At 43.5% G+C, this 18420-nt stretch overlaps 1 protein-coding gene across 13 annotated transcripts in view; it reads right to left on the minus strand.

Moving 5' to 3' along the window:
* The window catches only part of LOC133416510 (RNA-binding protein Musashi homolog 2), a 210336-nt gene that overhangs the window by 35952 nt on the left and 155964 nt on the right, over nt 1-18420 (minus strand). For 11 of the 13 annotated variants that reach the window (XM_061703505.1, XM_061703503.1, XM_061703504.1 and 8 more), the window contains exons 9-10: nt 13489-13603; nt 8337-8411 (exon numbers count right to left, since the gene is read on the minus strand). In XM_061703505.1, the coding sequence (XP_061559489.1) occupies nt 8337-8411; nt 13489-13603 (190 nt within the window). The remainder of the gene's footprint in view (nt 1-8336; nt 8412-13488; nt 13604-18420) is intronic. The other 2 variants (XM_061703506.1, XM_061703500.1) reach the window with 1 other exon arrangement.

Consider the following 18420-nt stretch of genomic DNA (forward strand, 5'->3'; position numbering starts at 1 on the left):
TGAATGATGAAGGTTGGCGATTTTTTAAACGTCATTTCATCCGGACAAAATGTGTGTTTGTGGATTTATGTCGATCGACAAAAAAAAAGAAAAAAACACCTTCAGTCAAATTTACTTTTTCAGGGATGATTGGCGAAAATTGAAATAATAAGGCATGCTCGTGTTACATTTTATAGCTCGCAGGTATCCACCGTACGCCGTAGCACTAACGCACAGTCGAGCACTGCTCCGGGACCAAAGGGTTAAACATAGCATGGTGCAAAAATGCACTTCCAGCAAAAGATGTCCACGCTGCTTTCAGATAGAGTGAAGGCGTGCAGCGGGTTATGAGCTATCACCACGAATATTTGCATAGGTGTGAGTATATGTCTGCACTTGTCTGTCCACTGGGGACGTGAGTGATGGGAGCAACTGGAGAGCTATTAGCACAGTCAGCAGGAGGGAGGGCCAGGAGGCTAGATGGAAAGGACGGTCCAACTGGGTAGAGATCTCGCAAGTACAAAACTCCCTGGGCCTGGAGCTTTGGAACAGTGGGTGGCATCAAAACAACGGTTGAGACAGAGCATGCACACGCAGCCGCACACATTCTCCACTGTCTATTTCCATGCCCGTCCTCCTTTTTTCATCTCCATCTGATCTCCAGCGGTGTCCAAAAGTAGCAGTCATCCAGCAGGCAAGGCACCTCCAGGTTTAGTTCAGCATTTAAGAAAGAATGCTTGCCGCTGTACCTCTTATTCGAGCTCCGTCGTGGCGGACTGTCTGCTCCTGCTTCAGCGTCAACGGTGCCGTCCTGAGGCGAGCTCAGAGTTTTTTCCTTTTGTCCTTTCAAAAAATAGCCAACTTTGTACTGTCTGTGCAGAGTGTATAGACAGGTGCTCACGCACAAACGGGACATGGGAGCACACCTTGACCAATACAGGCTGCATTTGGAAATAAAAGAATGGCATTCAATGGAATGCATACTGGATTATAGACCATATCTCCTCTTTAGGGTTACCAAACCATCTTCATTTAATTTATTTCTACAGTTCGTCATGTGATTCACGCCATTATTAGTGTAATGGTTCACATAGTATTTAACACAGCTGACACAGGCTTGATTCTTGCTCAGTGCTACAACCCCAATCCGGAAAGTAAGGAAAATGGTGAAAGGCAAAACCAGAAAAAGAACAAAAAAATCCACATTTGACAAATCACATTGCACATGATAAATGCATTTATTTGCATTTCCATACATTGAATTACGCGGCGATTTGGGCAGACGCAAACTTTAGTTAGTAGAACGTTTTAGTCAACCAAGGCCACGTATTAGCCTGTAAACAATGCCCTCAAAGCACAACGTCTAAAACACAGTCAAGGGTGATTAACGGATAGCAGAGCTAATCTGGGAGCGACGTAGATCCATGAGCGCGCACACAGAAGCAGACGAGGCGTGACATGTAGTGACGTCACAGCAGCATAGTCGTTTGCCGTCAGTGGGAATGGAGTCACGGCCTGGGAAGCTCAGTGTTTGCGTACGTGTGAGTGCGTGCGGTCAGCGTTACTTTCCAGACAGTGAGTCAGACGGACAGCAAAGCAGAGAGGCCTCTGGTAAAGTGCCTCCGTCCCTGGCGTTGAAGACTCTTCGATCGTGTCTGTTTTATGCCCGTGTGCGCATGAGAACGAGACGCGATGGGCACGGTCATTCAAGTGTATGAGCTCACAACGCTCGTTGTCAGGTCCTATTTTAAGGCTTGCAACTCATGAAGAGCTCTGGCCTCTGCAGAGCCATTGGGCTAATGATCAGCCTTGGCAATTAAAACCTATCTGTGAGTCAGTGCGGCATCGGGAGGGCCATCTGCTTCCAGCCCAGTAGCACTTATTCTGGCCTGTGGGACCACTTGGGCCGGGGTCACAGCTCACCCAGCTTGCAGCGAGATGGTCACAGGATCCAAAGAACAATCTGCCGCCCGGCTCGAGTTCAGTCGAGACCCGCCGCAGAGACGGCGCTGCTGTCTGCGCACAGAGGGACCTCTGTTCCGGAGCGCATTGTTGCACACAGGCGTGACACTGGCAACCTCCTCATCAGCTCCAGACCAGTGGCTTTGCCCACCTGTTCCAGCAGTCTTGCCAAGGAATTGGGCAGTTATTGTACTGACAAGGAGGAGAGCGCTTGTCTGAGCATTGAGGAAAAACTCTGGACATGCTGGTGATGACTGCACACGGTCTCCCAAATGACAACAGCGTCGAACAAGGATTCGTAGCTAGCAAGACGTGAGATCAATTGGAAAAAAAACCCTTTGAAAATAAATCCTACATCCTTCTAATGAGTGGAATTCCGTTGTCTTTATTCTTCAAAGACTCTCTGAAAGAACGTTGATTAAAAAAAATAACAAAATAAAAATAATAACGATGTCACACGTCAAGAGGTTTGCAAAACAAAAAAACAGAACTGGTTTTGGATGGACATGCTGTACAACCTGAAAAACCCACAATGCACGTGTGCGACCGTACGTCTCGCCTCTGTCCTAATCCATTAACATCGCATGTGCAACCTTTGCTTCAAAAACGGAAAGCTCTATATAGCCCACGTCAGCACCTTTCCATCTCTCGGCAGCAGACAGGTGCAGAACCCTGGGAGGCTACCTGGTGTTTCAGGCCAATGCTTTGCAGTGACCTGTTGTGCATTTATCACACGCTTGCTTGCTTCTGCCCCAGTTTAAAGGGACGTGCAACCCTCAGGAACCATCATCCCAGACTCACAGGTCAGCGGCTCTTTCCCTATACGCTACGCGCTGAGAAGACAGCTGTTCGGTCATTTTTTTTGCCCCGGGGAATGTGAATTACAGTCAGTAGCGTCCTTTTAGTAGATACCGACTTTTTTCCCAAACCAACATTGTGCAGGAGGTTGTAAATGTCCTTGGAAATGTGTTTGAACGCACTTTTTCGGTTAATGTAAAAACATTTCTGGGTATGAATGCAGTTTCTTGGTACAAAGGTAACCTGCAGTTATTCTCCCTCTCCCCATCTTAATCATGGTTTCCATCATTTTTTTATTTTTATTTTATTTTTTAAACTACTTAAAAGGATGACTCAGAGGACTCGTATTGCTGTTTGTCTGTCATGACATCTGGAGTCGCTGAATGACTGATTGTAATGCGTCGCTCTTACACAGTCTGTCTCTCCGCCCTGATGGGAGCCTACTAACATCTTCATCCCTGCTTTTTTTCAGAGTAGCATAATGACCTCCGAGTAGCAGCTCTAATGGAACCATAATGGTCATTTATGCTGGGGGAGGCTCTGAGGGCACAGCTGTGGAGGCAAGCAAGTTGCACAAGACGACGAGAGAGCCGACTGAAGCTCCTGGTTAAGTCCCTCCACTTCCACCTCTTCCCATCATACACGTCTCCTGAATCTAATTCTCCTTATGAATGTGGCCTTTGTGCGTGTGCTGCGTGAGCGCAATTAACTGCGTATTCATGTGTGTGCCAAGGAAGCAGTTGATGCAAGGCACGATCGTCAACAATGGAAACGATTCCATAAATGGCGTGTGCAGCTTTGTGCCTTGCCTTCTTGTCTTCTACGGTTTATTCACAGACAAAATGCACGTTTAATTATCATCATTATCATTAGCGTCTTATTCATCATACACATCGCACAATACCATTCGCACAATAGACGATGCAAAGCGTCTAACAATACATTTGTTCCGTCTCTTCACAGCGTTTCCTGCGACATTTAACCGCAAACGAATAGAACATTAACCTTTATAAATGATAAGATACATTGTATTCCCCCCCCCCCCTATTTAGTTCTTGGCAAATATTAAATGAATGTCAACTGTGCATATGCAACATAAACTAGAACACGGTTGCATGTCCAAATTAATTTGAAACATAGGACAAACAATCTCTGAGGACGATCGCTTGAGAAACCAATAGCGATTGTCCAATAGCGTGCCGTTCTGTTCAATGTCGTCCAATCCTTAAAATGGATACTGGTTCCTTTTTAAACGATGTACTTTGAGCATGAAATGCACACGCTACGGAACTCTCCTGGGTACCGCAAGCTGAACAATACAATGACACATTTAAATAATGCTAATGAGACTGTTGCATAGAAACGCGAACGCGCAGTAATGTGGCGTACGCTTTGGGATCTTCTACTTTGTCCATTTGCAGCATTACACTCCTACGCATTATTAGAGAAAATGTACTGTATAGCCTACTGATAGAGAGGATGCATTAGAATGCATGCTACATGGATACATTCAAAGAGCCACGATGCTTCTACTGTTTGATGTTGTCGGTTGATCGTGCCGAGTGATCACTTCTTACTTTCTAACACCTCTTCTAATGTGACCGGAGAAATGTTTTATCTTGATTTGCTCTCAAAACGGTCTTCTTTAACACCTATCTGAACATCTCAACTGTCCAAACAGTTCTATCCGTCTTGTCCAGGAAGATGACGTGCTCTTTAATGTCTGATTCTCAGAAATAAGTCCTTTTTTTTTTTTTTTTAGTGCCAGATGCCTTCAATTTTAGGTACAGTGGGTATATAAAGTCTACACACCCCTGTTCAAAGTAGAAGTGTTTGGGAGATTTCAAGCGCGTTTTCGAAAAGAAATGTAGTCGAGCTTCGATGTTTTTCTTGATAAGATGATGCGCAACATATGAACAAGACGGGAGATGGTCCAGTACTTGCCAGAAATTCCTGCTGGCCTCTTGGCAGCCTCCCTGACCAGTTTTCCTCACATCTCTTCATCAATTTTGCAGGGTTGTACTGTTCTTGGCAATGTCACTGTTGCGCCATATTTTCTCCACGAGATGATGATTGTCTTCACGTGTTCCATGGTAGAATGGTTGTATATCAAGTACCATGCCTCGCACCCAAAGTCAACTGGAATAGGGAGCAGTTTTGTGACAAACAATCAGCTTTTAGTTAAGTTATATAATGGGAATCATTCATGTCACGTACCGCGTGTACATCCCTCCACATCTCCACCAATACAAGAAAAGAGGGTGGTTGGGGAGGTGCTACATAGAAAAAGATGAATATATCCAGTCTCAACTCAAGAAAACATCAGAGAATAAAAGTAAAAAATTAACAACTAACTTTGCATCTATACGCCTGCTTCTCATTTTTCTCTTGTCTTGATTATCACTTGCAAATCACTCAATTCAGGCATTAAGCCCGAAAGGTGCTGCTACAAGGCAATCACTGTGTGATTGCACATAAAATGGGCGTAGGAAGCTCAGAAACTAACATAATATTTGATCAGCTTAAACTCTAACATGTGTGAAGACATCCTTTTCATGTGTTTTCATCAAAACCAAATGTGCACGGGTTTTGTTTCCTGTCTTTCCCTTTTCAAATTGAGTGTGCGCAGTCAAAATTCATTCCCAGTGTCATAAAACACGCGTATTGTTCTCATTAGCCGTCTACTCCGTTTCCTCTTTTACCGACGCATTATTCCTTGCGACGTTAATGCTTTTTACAGTTAGCAGATACGTCGCCTGTACAGCATACCATGTCACTTCGGAGCTCGCGGTACACATTTCACCGAACTCTATTTACACATAAAGGATGCGCAAGGAATACATTGACCTGCTGATAGTTAAAACCTTGGGAGTGTGTCCCAGCTTTTTTATTTTGTTTTTATTTTTTTATTCGAATCAACTAATTAAACGAGAACTACAGCAGCAGTGCGAGACAAACATCGCCACAGATCTGTATCTTCAATGAATGCATTAACTGCAAATTGAAATGATCACACAAATGCTGTGTGTGACTGCTGAGTGATGCTCTTGCTGGGACTAATGGGGGGGGGGAAGAACCATCAAGTATATGAGAAGCATTGGGATGACTTCAAAGCAATGTGATTGGACACTTAAGTGCTTTAATGCAATGCCATGAGATCATTCCCGCGTTATTTCTTCTCGACCTAAGATCTTGCTTTTCTATCTTGCGGAATAAATGAAGAGCTCTTTTCCAAAACACTAAACATCCACGTTTAGTATTCTGAGAAGAATTACGATTATTGACCAAACCATCAAATATTTTTACGAACATAAGGTTTTTATCCTGTTAACAAATTGGCTCGGTCTGTACAAGATAATTGACTTTTGACACGATAACTGAGTTTGACAAAATCTATTTTGTTGTTAAATACTCCCTTTTCATATTTAGTCCCGTATTCTGCAAATGTCCATGAAAAGAGGCCCATTTTGTTCTTAGATTGAGTTTGCATCTGTTGACAATTGCGCTGCTGTTCAGGATGATAAAATTAAACACAACAACACGAAAATCACATTGACTGCCCACTTGGCTCTGCATTGACAAAACCAGCCAGCTCCTCAATATCCATTTGAATGACAAGCTGTGTGGAACCTCTGAACTCAAAGCACTTGAGGTGGTACAATTCAGAAATTGACCAAAATGAAAAACACGACTATATAGCGACACAAAAACTGAAGCGTCACTGATCTTCACACGACATCGTCCTCATGAAAGTTAAGACTGACGTCATAATATTTAAAATTCAGGCGGCGAAATATAGTTTGGGAATCCGAAGAAATTGGTGGTTGACAGGTGGCCTGGAACATCATGTCTTGGGCCCAAAAGTTTTAACTTCAATTCAGAATGAGCCACTAACAAAGTTACGAGTCATATTTCATCTAATGGAATGCAGTGATATTTTAGCTAATTGTACACACAGACAAACATGACATAATAATGATATAAAACGCACTCTGATCATTTCAAGCACAACATAATTTGTGTCAATGTAAATGTCACCACTCTAGGCCGTTTGTATTTTTGAAATCTTTTTCGGGTTGTGTTTACTGGCAGTTCACATTTTTTGGGAACGCCAGCTCGGGTTTGCTCTTCCTGTGAATTTCCTCTCACTGATATCTTACTCAATTTAGTGTTTTAGCACTGCTTTATCTTGACAACTGAGCAATTTTCCTAAACACGTGTTTCTGGTAACTGTGGACCCGTGTGGTATGCTGGATGTAAAAAACAAACCAAAAAAAAAAAAAAAACCTTTGGACCACAGCCCAGAATTTATGCCTCTTGGATCTGGTCTGCCGTTTATTTGTGAGAGTGTTTCAGTTAGGTTATGTACAGTGAGAGAGAGAGAGAGAGAGAGAGAGAGAGAGAGAGAGAGAGACAGAAAACAAAAACAAAAGCGATTCGAAAATGAGGATGCTTCCACCAGTTTAGCAACGAAGGACACCAGTCAATATTTGTCCTGGGGTTATCTAATTTGGACATGGGGTCTGATTTATACATAAAAAATTCCAATTACCCTGTCAAGAGCTGAGCGAGTCCAGAGGACACCGTTTTAATCATACAGCTTTATCAAACTCTTTAAATTGAGTTTAACATGGAAAGGATAATCTATTCTGCCGTGGGGAAGGTGATATCACTTAATTTGCCCCAAAACAGTAAACATTTTGAAAAATCCACGTTTGACTGGATTTATTAAATCAACTCTGACAGCTCCTTCACCACGAGTCTCGTGAGCATCTTTTAAGATGGGTTCTGCGGATATGAATGACGGACGGATGCAGTTTAAATGAGGCTTCGCTATTTGAGATGTAACTGCACACAAAAACAAACCCTTTTTGTTTTTTGTATGATTGACATCCATTATGTATTGGTCAGTGGCGTTTGTAAAGAAAATGCAGTCTCTGCCGTACACGGTTGCCGTTAGGTGCAAATCTTGTACACATCTGATCTGCAGGTGGTCTCAGCTGGACCTGCCGCGGTGCCATTCCTGGATCCATTTCACAAAGATATTACAGAGATTTGAGCTGCTGTCAGACATTTCCCATTCCGTCTTATCAGTGGCAGGAGGCATGTCTGGCACAACAAACAAAGTATGTGTAAAGTCCTTAAATAAAGCATGAAATGGAAGGCATCCCTGTGAGGCCTGTTGCAGTGGTCCGCTACACCTGCTCACCCCGCAAAACCTACTGCTTGGACTGCCATTAAAGTGCCTTTACACTTCAAGTCAACACTTTTCATGCAGAAATTCCTTCTTTTGGCATTCGAAAAGCACATTTCTCCCTTCTTCACTGAGGACTTTGCATACATTGGCTGATGGAAAATGAAGACCTGATCCCATTTTTGTCATTTGGTCATGGTAGCGTTCGAGTACGGCATAGCAAAATTGACTTCACTATTTGTCGCCTTACAATACAGCTGCTTAAGCAATCTGGACACGTCACATTCTTAATACCCCGCAGGTGATTCGGTGACTGACGTGTATGTTGATGAGCATTTATGAAACTGCCGCCATACTGATGAGACCTTTATAAAAAAAAAAAAAAAAAAAGCTTGTGACTCACCAGGGAACTGGTAGCTGTAGCTGGGTGTGAATCCAGTGTATCCACGGCCGTACGTTGCCACAATATTCGGGTAACCTTTGACAGAAAGATTGGAAGATCTCAATGAGCAAAAGAGAATATGCTTCACAAAAGAGCTGTGACACCCGTTACAATAGAATTTAGCTGAAAATAATACAGGAAAAAAAAGAAATTGTTCTCTTCCTGAACGAGATCAAATGTGATCCTCTAAATAGCATGAGATTATGAAAGAATCTTTTATCAAGCAGACAGCCTAATATGCATCATGTCCTAGCCTCATTTAGCGTATTTGAAAAACGGCGAGGTAGAAGTCGTTTACTCGCTTGCTTCCAGCCTAATAAAAAGAGGTGACATGTATTCACGGTTCATCATGTTTACGCCTGACTGTCGAGTGGAAAACATTCACCGCGTGGGCAGAGTGACGACAAGCCCCACCCCTAAATCAACGGTCAACTGTCTTAATTAGATGAGCGACAAATTTTGATCGAGCCGCTCTCGTCGTCGTCGCAATCCATCCGACGCTGCGGACGGCTTTCGGGCTCATCTCGCATGAAGAACGTTAGCGACAACTTGGAAGCCCTTACGCAGCACGAACACTCGCGAGTTCTTCTCTCGGTTCTCAGTTCTTTTTATTGACCCGAAATGTTCAGGCATTTTTATAAGAGAGAGCAATAACATTTATAGCGCTCTTGGGAGCATTGTTCGACGCCCACCGGTGACAGTGTTGCCGTACTTTATGTTCTGCGGACTGCGCCGAGAGCTTCATCTACTAATGTTGCCGGCTGGAAAAAGTTGCTTCGATATGATTTAGAATCGGACTCCTTATTTCTATGTCTATAGCCCTTAGCTGAGCCGCCACAGTATGAATGCCAGTTGGAAATATTGGATGCGCGTGTGCCGAGTATAAGGCCATTTGACACGTTTTGCTATGATCAAATGTTTACCCTTTGAATTGGCTTATTCATTTAATGACTTGCAGGACATACAACATTTACAATGTAATGACATTTAAGTTAGTAGTTAGTTTGTAAAAAAAGACTGATGATCCATAGTTAGATAAGTGCAATCATAATAGATACAAACTAGGAACCAGTACTTGGAAATTATGTTTAGTATGCTACAATAGAAGTCAAAATTCACAGAAATTACACGTGGATGCTGAGAATCATTTCACGATGTGAAAGAAGGTACACGTTTCGCTTAACTCTTAACGGTCGTACAATCTTTTGCCAGATGTACAGTATAGTTACTATGAGCCGCAGAGAGGACGGAATGTCGTTCGGAATATTTAAAAGCGGCAGATGCGTTGTCGATCTGCTGTCGCAATCTCGCACGTCGCAGAACGTACACTTAATTAGCTCGACAGGTTGAGGCCGAAGCAGCTGTGGGCAACATATTGAGACATCGATGCGAGGGAGCGCTGACGAAAGCGGAAACAAACCCCCCCCCCCCCCCCCCCCCCCCCAAAAAAAAAATAACAAAAATAAATAACACGAGGAGTGTGGGTGGATGAGAGGCTGGGCCAACGTGTGAGTCAGTGAGAATTTAAGTACCATCAAGGGTAATATAAACATAATTAACCCTCTAATTACGCTATATGTCTCATTCTTTATCTGTTTTCCCACAAGCTATTGCGAGCTACCAACCATAACTCTGAACTCAATGACCTAAAAAGAGAAGTCTTTCAGGCCAGGACTGAAGACTCTCAAACTTACCGTGGAAAAACACATTTGTCTTATGTAGGATTAATTCACTTTATAAACCTGGTAAACAGTTGCCCTTTTTGTAAGAATCAATACACGAAAACAGACATTTTAAAGCAAAGCCGAGCAAAATGCAATGTGGTGCATCTGGAGCAGAAATTCCCTCATACACTTTGTACGGCATAATGTACGGTATTTTGCATGCATGCATGTTGCTGCGTGTGTGTTAGCATTTGTGTGTCGATTCTGCTCTGTATGCCTCAGTTGGAATCAGAAAGGTTGACCTTGGTCATAAATATCTAATCGGTGTTTGCTGTCCATGAAAAAGATCAATTTATTCCTGACCCAATGGGAAAATGTGTCTGCCCCGACCATCTCCATCTCGCTCGCAGACAAAAAAAAAAAAAAAAAAATGCGACTGCGAGAGGCGGTGAGGGGAACGCTAACCCGGTGTGGATGAATGCATGAAAAAGAAAAAAGAAAAGAAAATCTTCATTAGCTTATGATGAGAAGTCATCACCTGGAAGCCACAGATGGATAGCTTTCACAAAAGCCCTCATTGTTTGTTTGGGCTGAAAAGAACTGAGATGTGATACAATGAAAAGCCATTATGGAACACCAAAACTGGGATATTATGCGCTTGATATTGTCAAACAGAAGACATGCCTAGCCAAAATTGCTTGGCTTAAATGGCAAAGCCATTCTTCAAGGCTGATGTAGCGCGTCTCGACACAGCTCCCGTTACCGAATTTGCCACAAAGGGCTACCGCCTGTGAGGAAAGAGAGATATACAGAGAGATATATTTCAGGTTTTTAGGCGAGCGGAGCAAGACGCACATCTCGTATCGTGCGCACTTAGAAGGAAAATCCGAAGATAGGAGGGAGAACATGCAAGCTATTCCATGAAATGAAGCCTGCCATTGTGTTTGGCCCGACGGCGGTGTCTTTGCTTGCTCTTATTTGCCTTATTAATATGCATGCTAATGTACCTATTTTATGGCTCAACAGCTCTGATTCACTTTAAAATCAATTATCCATCTGGCTCAGCCATATCTCGCTAAGGCTCAAATGTCTATTTATTTCAACAAACATACATCGGGCACAGCACAATAAAGATAAATGCCTCGATTAGAGGCAGTAAACAAAGGAGCGAGCGAAAGCTTTAATGAGATTTGGCACCAAAGAAGCTTACACTTTCTTAAATAATGAGCCAAGGGTCTTGTTTTTTTCTAAATGCAAATTATAGAAAGGAATGTTTCGCTGTCCTTGTTCCAATTTCATTTAGATAAGGCTGTCGCTAAACAAGTCGGCAGCTAATATTCTTACATGAGCACATCGCTGCCTTTCTGTCTGCTTCGTCCCAGCGGAGGAGAAGAGCGCTCTCCTCCACGGACACAGTCGTGCGTGACAAGTTCTGGAAAGTTCCCTGCGCCTTTGGAAGATGCGGAAATGACTGACGAGAAGTAAAGTTCGACATGACTCCGTTTTCAGGAAAGCTCAAAGCTGATTGCAATTCTCATATTTGAACCACTGGCGCTCATGAAGTCAAGCAAATTCAGCTCAGTGAGCACCCGAATGATCGACGCAAGCGATTCGGCTCGTCGGGCTCGAGTTTGATGATTACGACAGAACTGGAAACGCAACCTGTTACCATGTAGAAAAGTGATACAAGTGTCTGTCCGTGTCTGTTAAGGTAGTGTTGGACTGTGCAATCCAGTCAATCAAAGGGAACATATAGACAAAACAGAAAAACACACCTATGGCTCATTGAGAGTGTTCAATGAACCGAACATGTATATCTTCAGAATGTGGGAGGAAGCCAGAGTACCCGAAGAAAACCAACGCAAGCACAGAGAGAACATTGAAATTGCACAGGAGAGCCAGAGCCCAAAGTCGAACCCCCAACCACAAAAATGTGCTAACCACACCTCCGCCGTGCTGCCGGATTCCATTATTTCCTTGACCAAGTTGAACAGTGATAAATATGAAATCTATTCATCGATCCAAAATATTTATCCATATTTAGATATTGGATAAGTTCTCAACACTATAGCGACATTTGAGCGCAATTCACTTTCTCAAGTGGTTCGAACTTTGTGTTACCTGGTGCAGATAAAAATGCATTGATATGGCACAGTGTGCACCTGCTGTACGAGGGGGTAGACGGGGGGATGGCGGTGGGGAGGGGGTCTACTCGCACAGCAAAACGAGTCTCATGCAATCAGCAGCATGTTTCTTTTGCCTTTGAATGAAAAATAAATCTTTTATGTGAGGGCAAATCCATTTGGGTGGGTCGCACATACAAATGATATGCATGGGATCGGCGGAGAGAGAGAGAAAGAGATGATGGAAGGATGGAGGGGCAGGAAGGGAGAGAGTGAAAAATAGTGTTAAATAAAAAGGGGCCACAGGCATGGGCAGGATGGTAATGAAGAGGGGTAGACCAGCAGCTGAGGTCCCTGTAGATGAGATCTCTCCCTGACATGTGTGTCCCCTTCATTACCCATTAAGGGGGGCACAGTGATGAATCCTTAATATGACATTACACCAATTTTCCTCTTCATTTAGCCTGCTAATGTGCTGGTCTACTCCTCCTATATGGCCAGGGGCTGTCTGTACCAGACTTCACCAGAAATAGACCACAGTGGCCACTGGTGGCACACCTTCAAGCCGCCTAATTAGGGCCAGTGCTCAACTAATGGGGCTTTCTTGACAAGAGTTTGCCTCGCTTGACTCTTTTTCTTTGCAGGTATAAATTGATGACCCAACGCTAGACATTTGCTCAGTTCTTCCTCAAAAAATGAAATCATTTAAATTGAACGCATTCAGGAGCACCGCGGATGATCCCGGGAGAATTTCGTTGGACAAACAACGACAAACATTTACGCACTAAATTACTTTCAGAAATTGGCTATTTTCCAGCAACACGAGTGACACCGCGACCCTCCAAAAATTACAAGGGGCTGCCGCTGCGCACAAACATGTCACACAGAAAATGTAATATTTGCCAAGACAAAAATCCATTGGGTCATAATTTGAAACGGGTTATGGTGTTATGGCATATTTTTTCCACAAGCTGCTTTTTCAAGCAACCCATCGAAATTCTCATCGGAAAAAAGCTCGATAACGTTTGCGCCTGTTATTGTCGTCACACACACACACACACACACACACACACAAAAAAAACCTCCCAAAAAGCATTTTCAAGTAATGGGTGACAAATTCATCAGCTACCTTTTGAACTGTATTGACGGCTTTTATACTCGTTCCTGCTTTACGAAGGCGGAACAACACGGTGCTTCTGAAGGTAACATTTTGAAAAAAGAACCGTCTCATAGCAAAGTTGTTCTTCTATGGACACATTGACACTTGTTGGGGATTTCTATTATTCGTGCGACCGCGTGTTCACATGAAAGGAGTGTAGGACTCACTCAGCATGCCCATCCCGAGCATGAAGGCATCCATGGTGTAGGGCAGACCCCTGGCTCGCCCTCTTGTTCCGGGCGGGAACATCACCTCCTTGGGCTGGGCCTTCTTACATTCTACCTATGTAGACAAAGACACACACACATGCGCGCGCGCACACACACGGACAAACCATTAGACTGTGCAGGCACACAAGCCGACAGATCTGACAGGGCTGTCTAAGCTCTTTAAGGTAGTTTTCTATTTGACTTGCACAGCCCGCCATGTGTTCCACGGAGAAAAAAACAAGACCGAGTCAATCCGAGCACCTCACATTTTTGAGCAAAGTCCCTGTGGAAAACTTACAATCATTCTCTGGCTGCTTTCAAGCAAAGGCTATCGCTCTGGTGGGCACGTGCCCAATGCTTGAGGGAAATACGAGCTCAACACTTTCAAAGACTTTTGGAGAAGACCAGATGGAAGAGAGCCTCTCTCTCGTCCCCAATGACATCGCCGTGTTAAAGGTCGTTTTAATCTGTTAGCTGAACAATCAAACTCACAGTTTATCCATTAGCTTTGCGTGTCGTGCAACAAGTCAATGAGGATGCTGGGAGAAAAGTTTGTTTAAAAAAAAAAAAACAGTGTTCTTGTGCGAGCGCGTGGGCTCGCTGAACCCCCAGAGGCCCACTGCCCAATTCCACCCGCCGCGCTCGTCTCTCTTCTGCATTTCTTCCTCTCGCGCCAACTCTAACACACGCAGCTTTGTTCATTTCCCATCTTGCACGAATGACATTCCCTCCTCCAACGTCACACATAACAAATGAGGGATGTGACAAGGGCGGATGACGAGCGGGGAGGAAGATGAGAGCCCTATTTGCCACGTACAGTATGTATCCCCACCGCAATGAATTATGTAGTGGCAAGAGTGGCTGATGAGGGGCTCGCTTGCCGGTCGCTCTTCGGGTAGGCCGTCCGCGTGCGCCAATGCTGCACAATCTATTTGCTCCATTGCCTACTTGGCATCAGCCTGTCCATGTGTTTGCCTGTTCGCCTCCTGGCTTCTCCCTACCGCCTCCGCTCAAACGGGGCTGCTGCGGTTCACGTGTCAACCCGGCCTGCTGCGCGAGACAGGCGAGGGCACCCGCGTCGCGCGTAGCCCCACTAAGAAACAGCACCGCATCCATACAAATAGGCGTCTGACTCTTGACAGGCCAGCGCATTTCGATTTCACTCACACACACCCAAAAAACGTATTTGCACATGTACAGTGTTTTCTTACTCGACTACAGATTGTAGAATATACAGGATATATTTTAATATAATAATACTAAGAAAGAGTTAAAAAATATACAGCTATACCATTATGGCAGGTGTGAATAAAAAGGTAAACATTTTAAAAGAATGGTTGATCGTTACGCAGGCGACGTAGAATGAGGTTAACTTTGTTACGAGTGACTGAACCTCTTCAAGCCAAATGAAACTATATAGAAACAGAACAAACATTAAGAAAAACATCTTTTTGACTAATATTAGCATTCAGTCCAGTAGGTGAAAACAGTTTTTTACTGCCTTTTCTTGTTAAATCCAGTCACTGTTATCCAGTGACTGGATTTATTATTGCTCTTGTTAGCTGGTTCGACACCATTGACATTTTAAGATCTTTGAACAGCGGCTGTACGGATGATGTGTTGTTTCTAAGGATGATTAAGGCCTTCATTTTGGAAAATGTAATTTAAGACTTTTTCAGGATGCATGGACACTGTGAGCAAGTTCTGAACTTCGGTTTCAACGTGACTGATGTGTCGATTAATGCTGCCTAACGACCTTTTGAGCCAGCGAACACAGTGAAACGGAATCAATAACGCCTTTTGCTGGTTGTAGACAACTTCATTTTGCTTCTATTGCCTCAAGGCATAGCTGACTACACAACATAGCCTCCTTAAGACAAAAGCTAGATATGATATATTCCATACAATCCAAAACATAAATTAAAGAAAGTGTCAAACTGGGCCACCACAGTCCACACAGACATTGAAGGAAGAAAGCTCAACAAAACACTTTCTTTCAAAGTTGCTGTGTTGCAGAGTTATGATAGGTTACTTTTAGAAGTACTTTTTTGATCTGCAGCACGGCGGCTGAAGAACAAAGTTCCCTAAGCCGCTTTGCCGCCGTCACAGCAACTCTGGCCGCCGCCGTGGTTTGACATAGTGCTGAAAAAGTCACAGGCGCTCGGCGTGGATGTCTGAACCGGCTTGGGACAAACATGCCTGTAAGAAATCTCAACGCATTGCTGCATTTTTCAGATCGTTGACAAATCCAGCCAGGCTCTGCCCACACAATAGTCAACCAGACCGTGTTCTCCAGTAGCCCCCCGTCAGATCCAGTGGGCTGAATGCTGCAAGAAAGACAGAGCCAGGTGTGAGTCATGCCTACGCGCTCTCAGACACAGGTCTTTGATATTCAAAGAGAGGGCTCCTTGTCATGGATTCAAAACCAGCCAGGAGCCAGGATCTGCTGTGGTGTGAGCGTGTGGGTGTTCGCCCGCTTCAAACGCTCGCGAGTGTGTGAAGGAGGGAGGCGGGAGCCTTCAAGAGAGAACCGAGTCAAAGAAGGTGAAAATAGAGGAGGACAGATTGAATGAGAAGTCAAGTCTGAACATGATAATAAAGTAACACACGGGTGCAGCGGTTGTGAACTCAGAGATTCCCATTCCCCCCCACTTTTTTGTCTTGACGGCTTTTGGAACTTTTCACGAGCTCTTGAAGTCATGAAAGTTGTATCATTTAGATGGGGGTTATTTAACCAAAGTGTTTGAAGAACCTGCCTTGTTTTCCCAAGAACATAATGTTCATGTGAAGAGGAGACAAAAGCACACACACGCTGTCTAAATGTTTAACAGGCTCGCGAGAAGTGACTTTAGCGTTCAATCTTTAACTCCTGACGATTGAAGCGAGAATGTCTGGAGACACTTGACACACTAGCTTGATTCAATCACATCAGAGCCTTAAAGTTGAATTGCAGTGACTTTGGCATAAACTTCTATTAAAAGTAGTCTTAAGTTTTACAGTTTGGTGTTGCCAGTGAATCAAACTGGACGAATAATCGATAAACACAAATACTACGTCCAAGTCTGTCGTGTGTTTATTTTTTATGTATTAAATTGATTATGATCACTCACATGGAAATTCAGTTTACACTCTGACATACTATGTATGTATTTTTTAGATATTTCTATGATCCCCATTCATATGCAGACGACATTTGTCCACCCACAGAATACTGTCTACATTTCTTGCATCGGTATCATAAGAGCGTTTGTTTTTTCCATGAGCAAAGAGAATCGAGAAAGCCTCCAGTTATGACCTTTCGATACATCTCTCATACATATTAACTTTGTATGTAAAACGCAAAGGTGTGGGGGCGAGCTGGACTGGAAATGACTGTCCTTCAGGGACAAGTGCTGTGGGTGTGTTGTTTCTCTGTGATTTTGCGTGTGTTGGGGGTCGGGCATGTAGCCTCCGTAGGGAGATGATCCATCAGAAGACTGGCAGCTTCTGTCATTCATTTAATTTATAGTTAATGGTCAAAACACTTGGAAATGGAATTGGTGTGGAATAATGATCAGAACCTAACATTTTTGACAGTACTCAATAACAAAAAAGGAAGACTGCTGGATGAGCATGAGAAGACCTCCACTATCAATAAGTCATCCAACTGAAAATTATTCAGACACTCTGAAGTTGGAATGACCAAACTTTTCAAGAAGGTCGCATTTGCAAGACAAACATACTGTACGTGTTAATATTAAGGTTGAAAACCTTGAAAAGAAACGGTAGCGGTGACAGCTACTGGTTTAGTTTCGGAAGCGAAGACAAGCTTTGTAGCAATGTCACCACCCGAAGAGATGAATGCATAAGTTGCTGTAGCAGCAGTTTGATCAGAACCCAGCAACAATTCGTTTTAAAAGGTTTTTTTTTTTTTTGAAGAAAGCATGTTTTTGTTGTATTGACTGGCTTCATCTGAGTATCTGCATAGGGCTGAATGTTTGGCCCTCCAAAAATATGGTAGATACAAAACGTTTGCTGCGCATCCTGCATCTTTGATCGATAAGATCATTAAAATGGCTGAGCAATGGGACACGGTATACTAATAGTGACGTGTCCTACTTTTGCATAAGTTAACATTTGGATAAAGCAAAAAAAAAAAAAAAAAGCCTTTAGTGTTTAGACTCTCACAGGAGTCATTAGAGCAGATGTTTGTTCTGTGTGGTCTATATACAAGCTGAGGAATATGAGGTCATTTTAAGGACCACGCGCTCCCTGCGGTGCTTCCATATTCCGAGATGATAATGTCTCTACGCAAACAGAGAGACAAATTCAAGTGATGCCATCATCAAATGGCTTCCATCACTTGCAGATTCGAGCATCGTTTGTGCCCTCCTCAAATGTCCCAAGTACAGAGCACGGTGGACGGCTCATAGCGTTCCTCTTTCTTCTTCAAGTGTAAACATCCCATTACTTCCAGGCCAGAATTTGCAAGGCGACCCTCCAAGTGGAACTGACTCGCCCAAACAAGGCCCCTTCTCCCTCATTAGGCACATCATGTACAAACACTGTTGAACATTTCCTTTTCCCTCCAAAACATACACGATGTATTTTTAAAGCCATTTTCAACAACACACGGAGCTCATTTTTTCAAATGGGTTTCAGACGAAAATAGTAGTAATACATTGAGTCTATGGCATTAATGATTTAACTCCAAAAGCCATTTTGACAAATCTAAGAAGGCTTACAACGCACGCACACACACACACGGACACACACGATTCATGATGTGTACTTTAAATGCTTCTTATCTATAATGTTCAGCGGCAGCGTGACTGATTGGTTTGCAGGGTTCACAAGCAACTGAACAACCAGTCCAGCTGGCAACTGAGAATTCGCGAAGATGCGACTAAT

The sequence above is a fragment of the Phycodurus eques genome, chromosome 17 (assembly GCF_024500275.1).
Source record: "Phycodurus eques isolate BA_2022a chromosome 17, UOR_Pequ_1.1, whole genome shotgun sequence".
Classification (NCBI taxonomy): domain Eukaryota; kingdom Metazoa; phylum Chordata; class Actinopteri; order Syngnathiformes; family Syngnathidae; genus Phycodurus; species Phycodurus eques.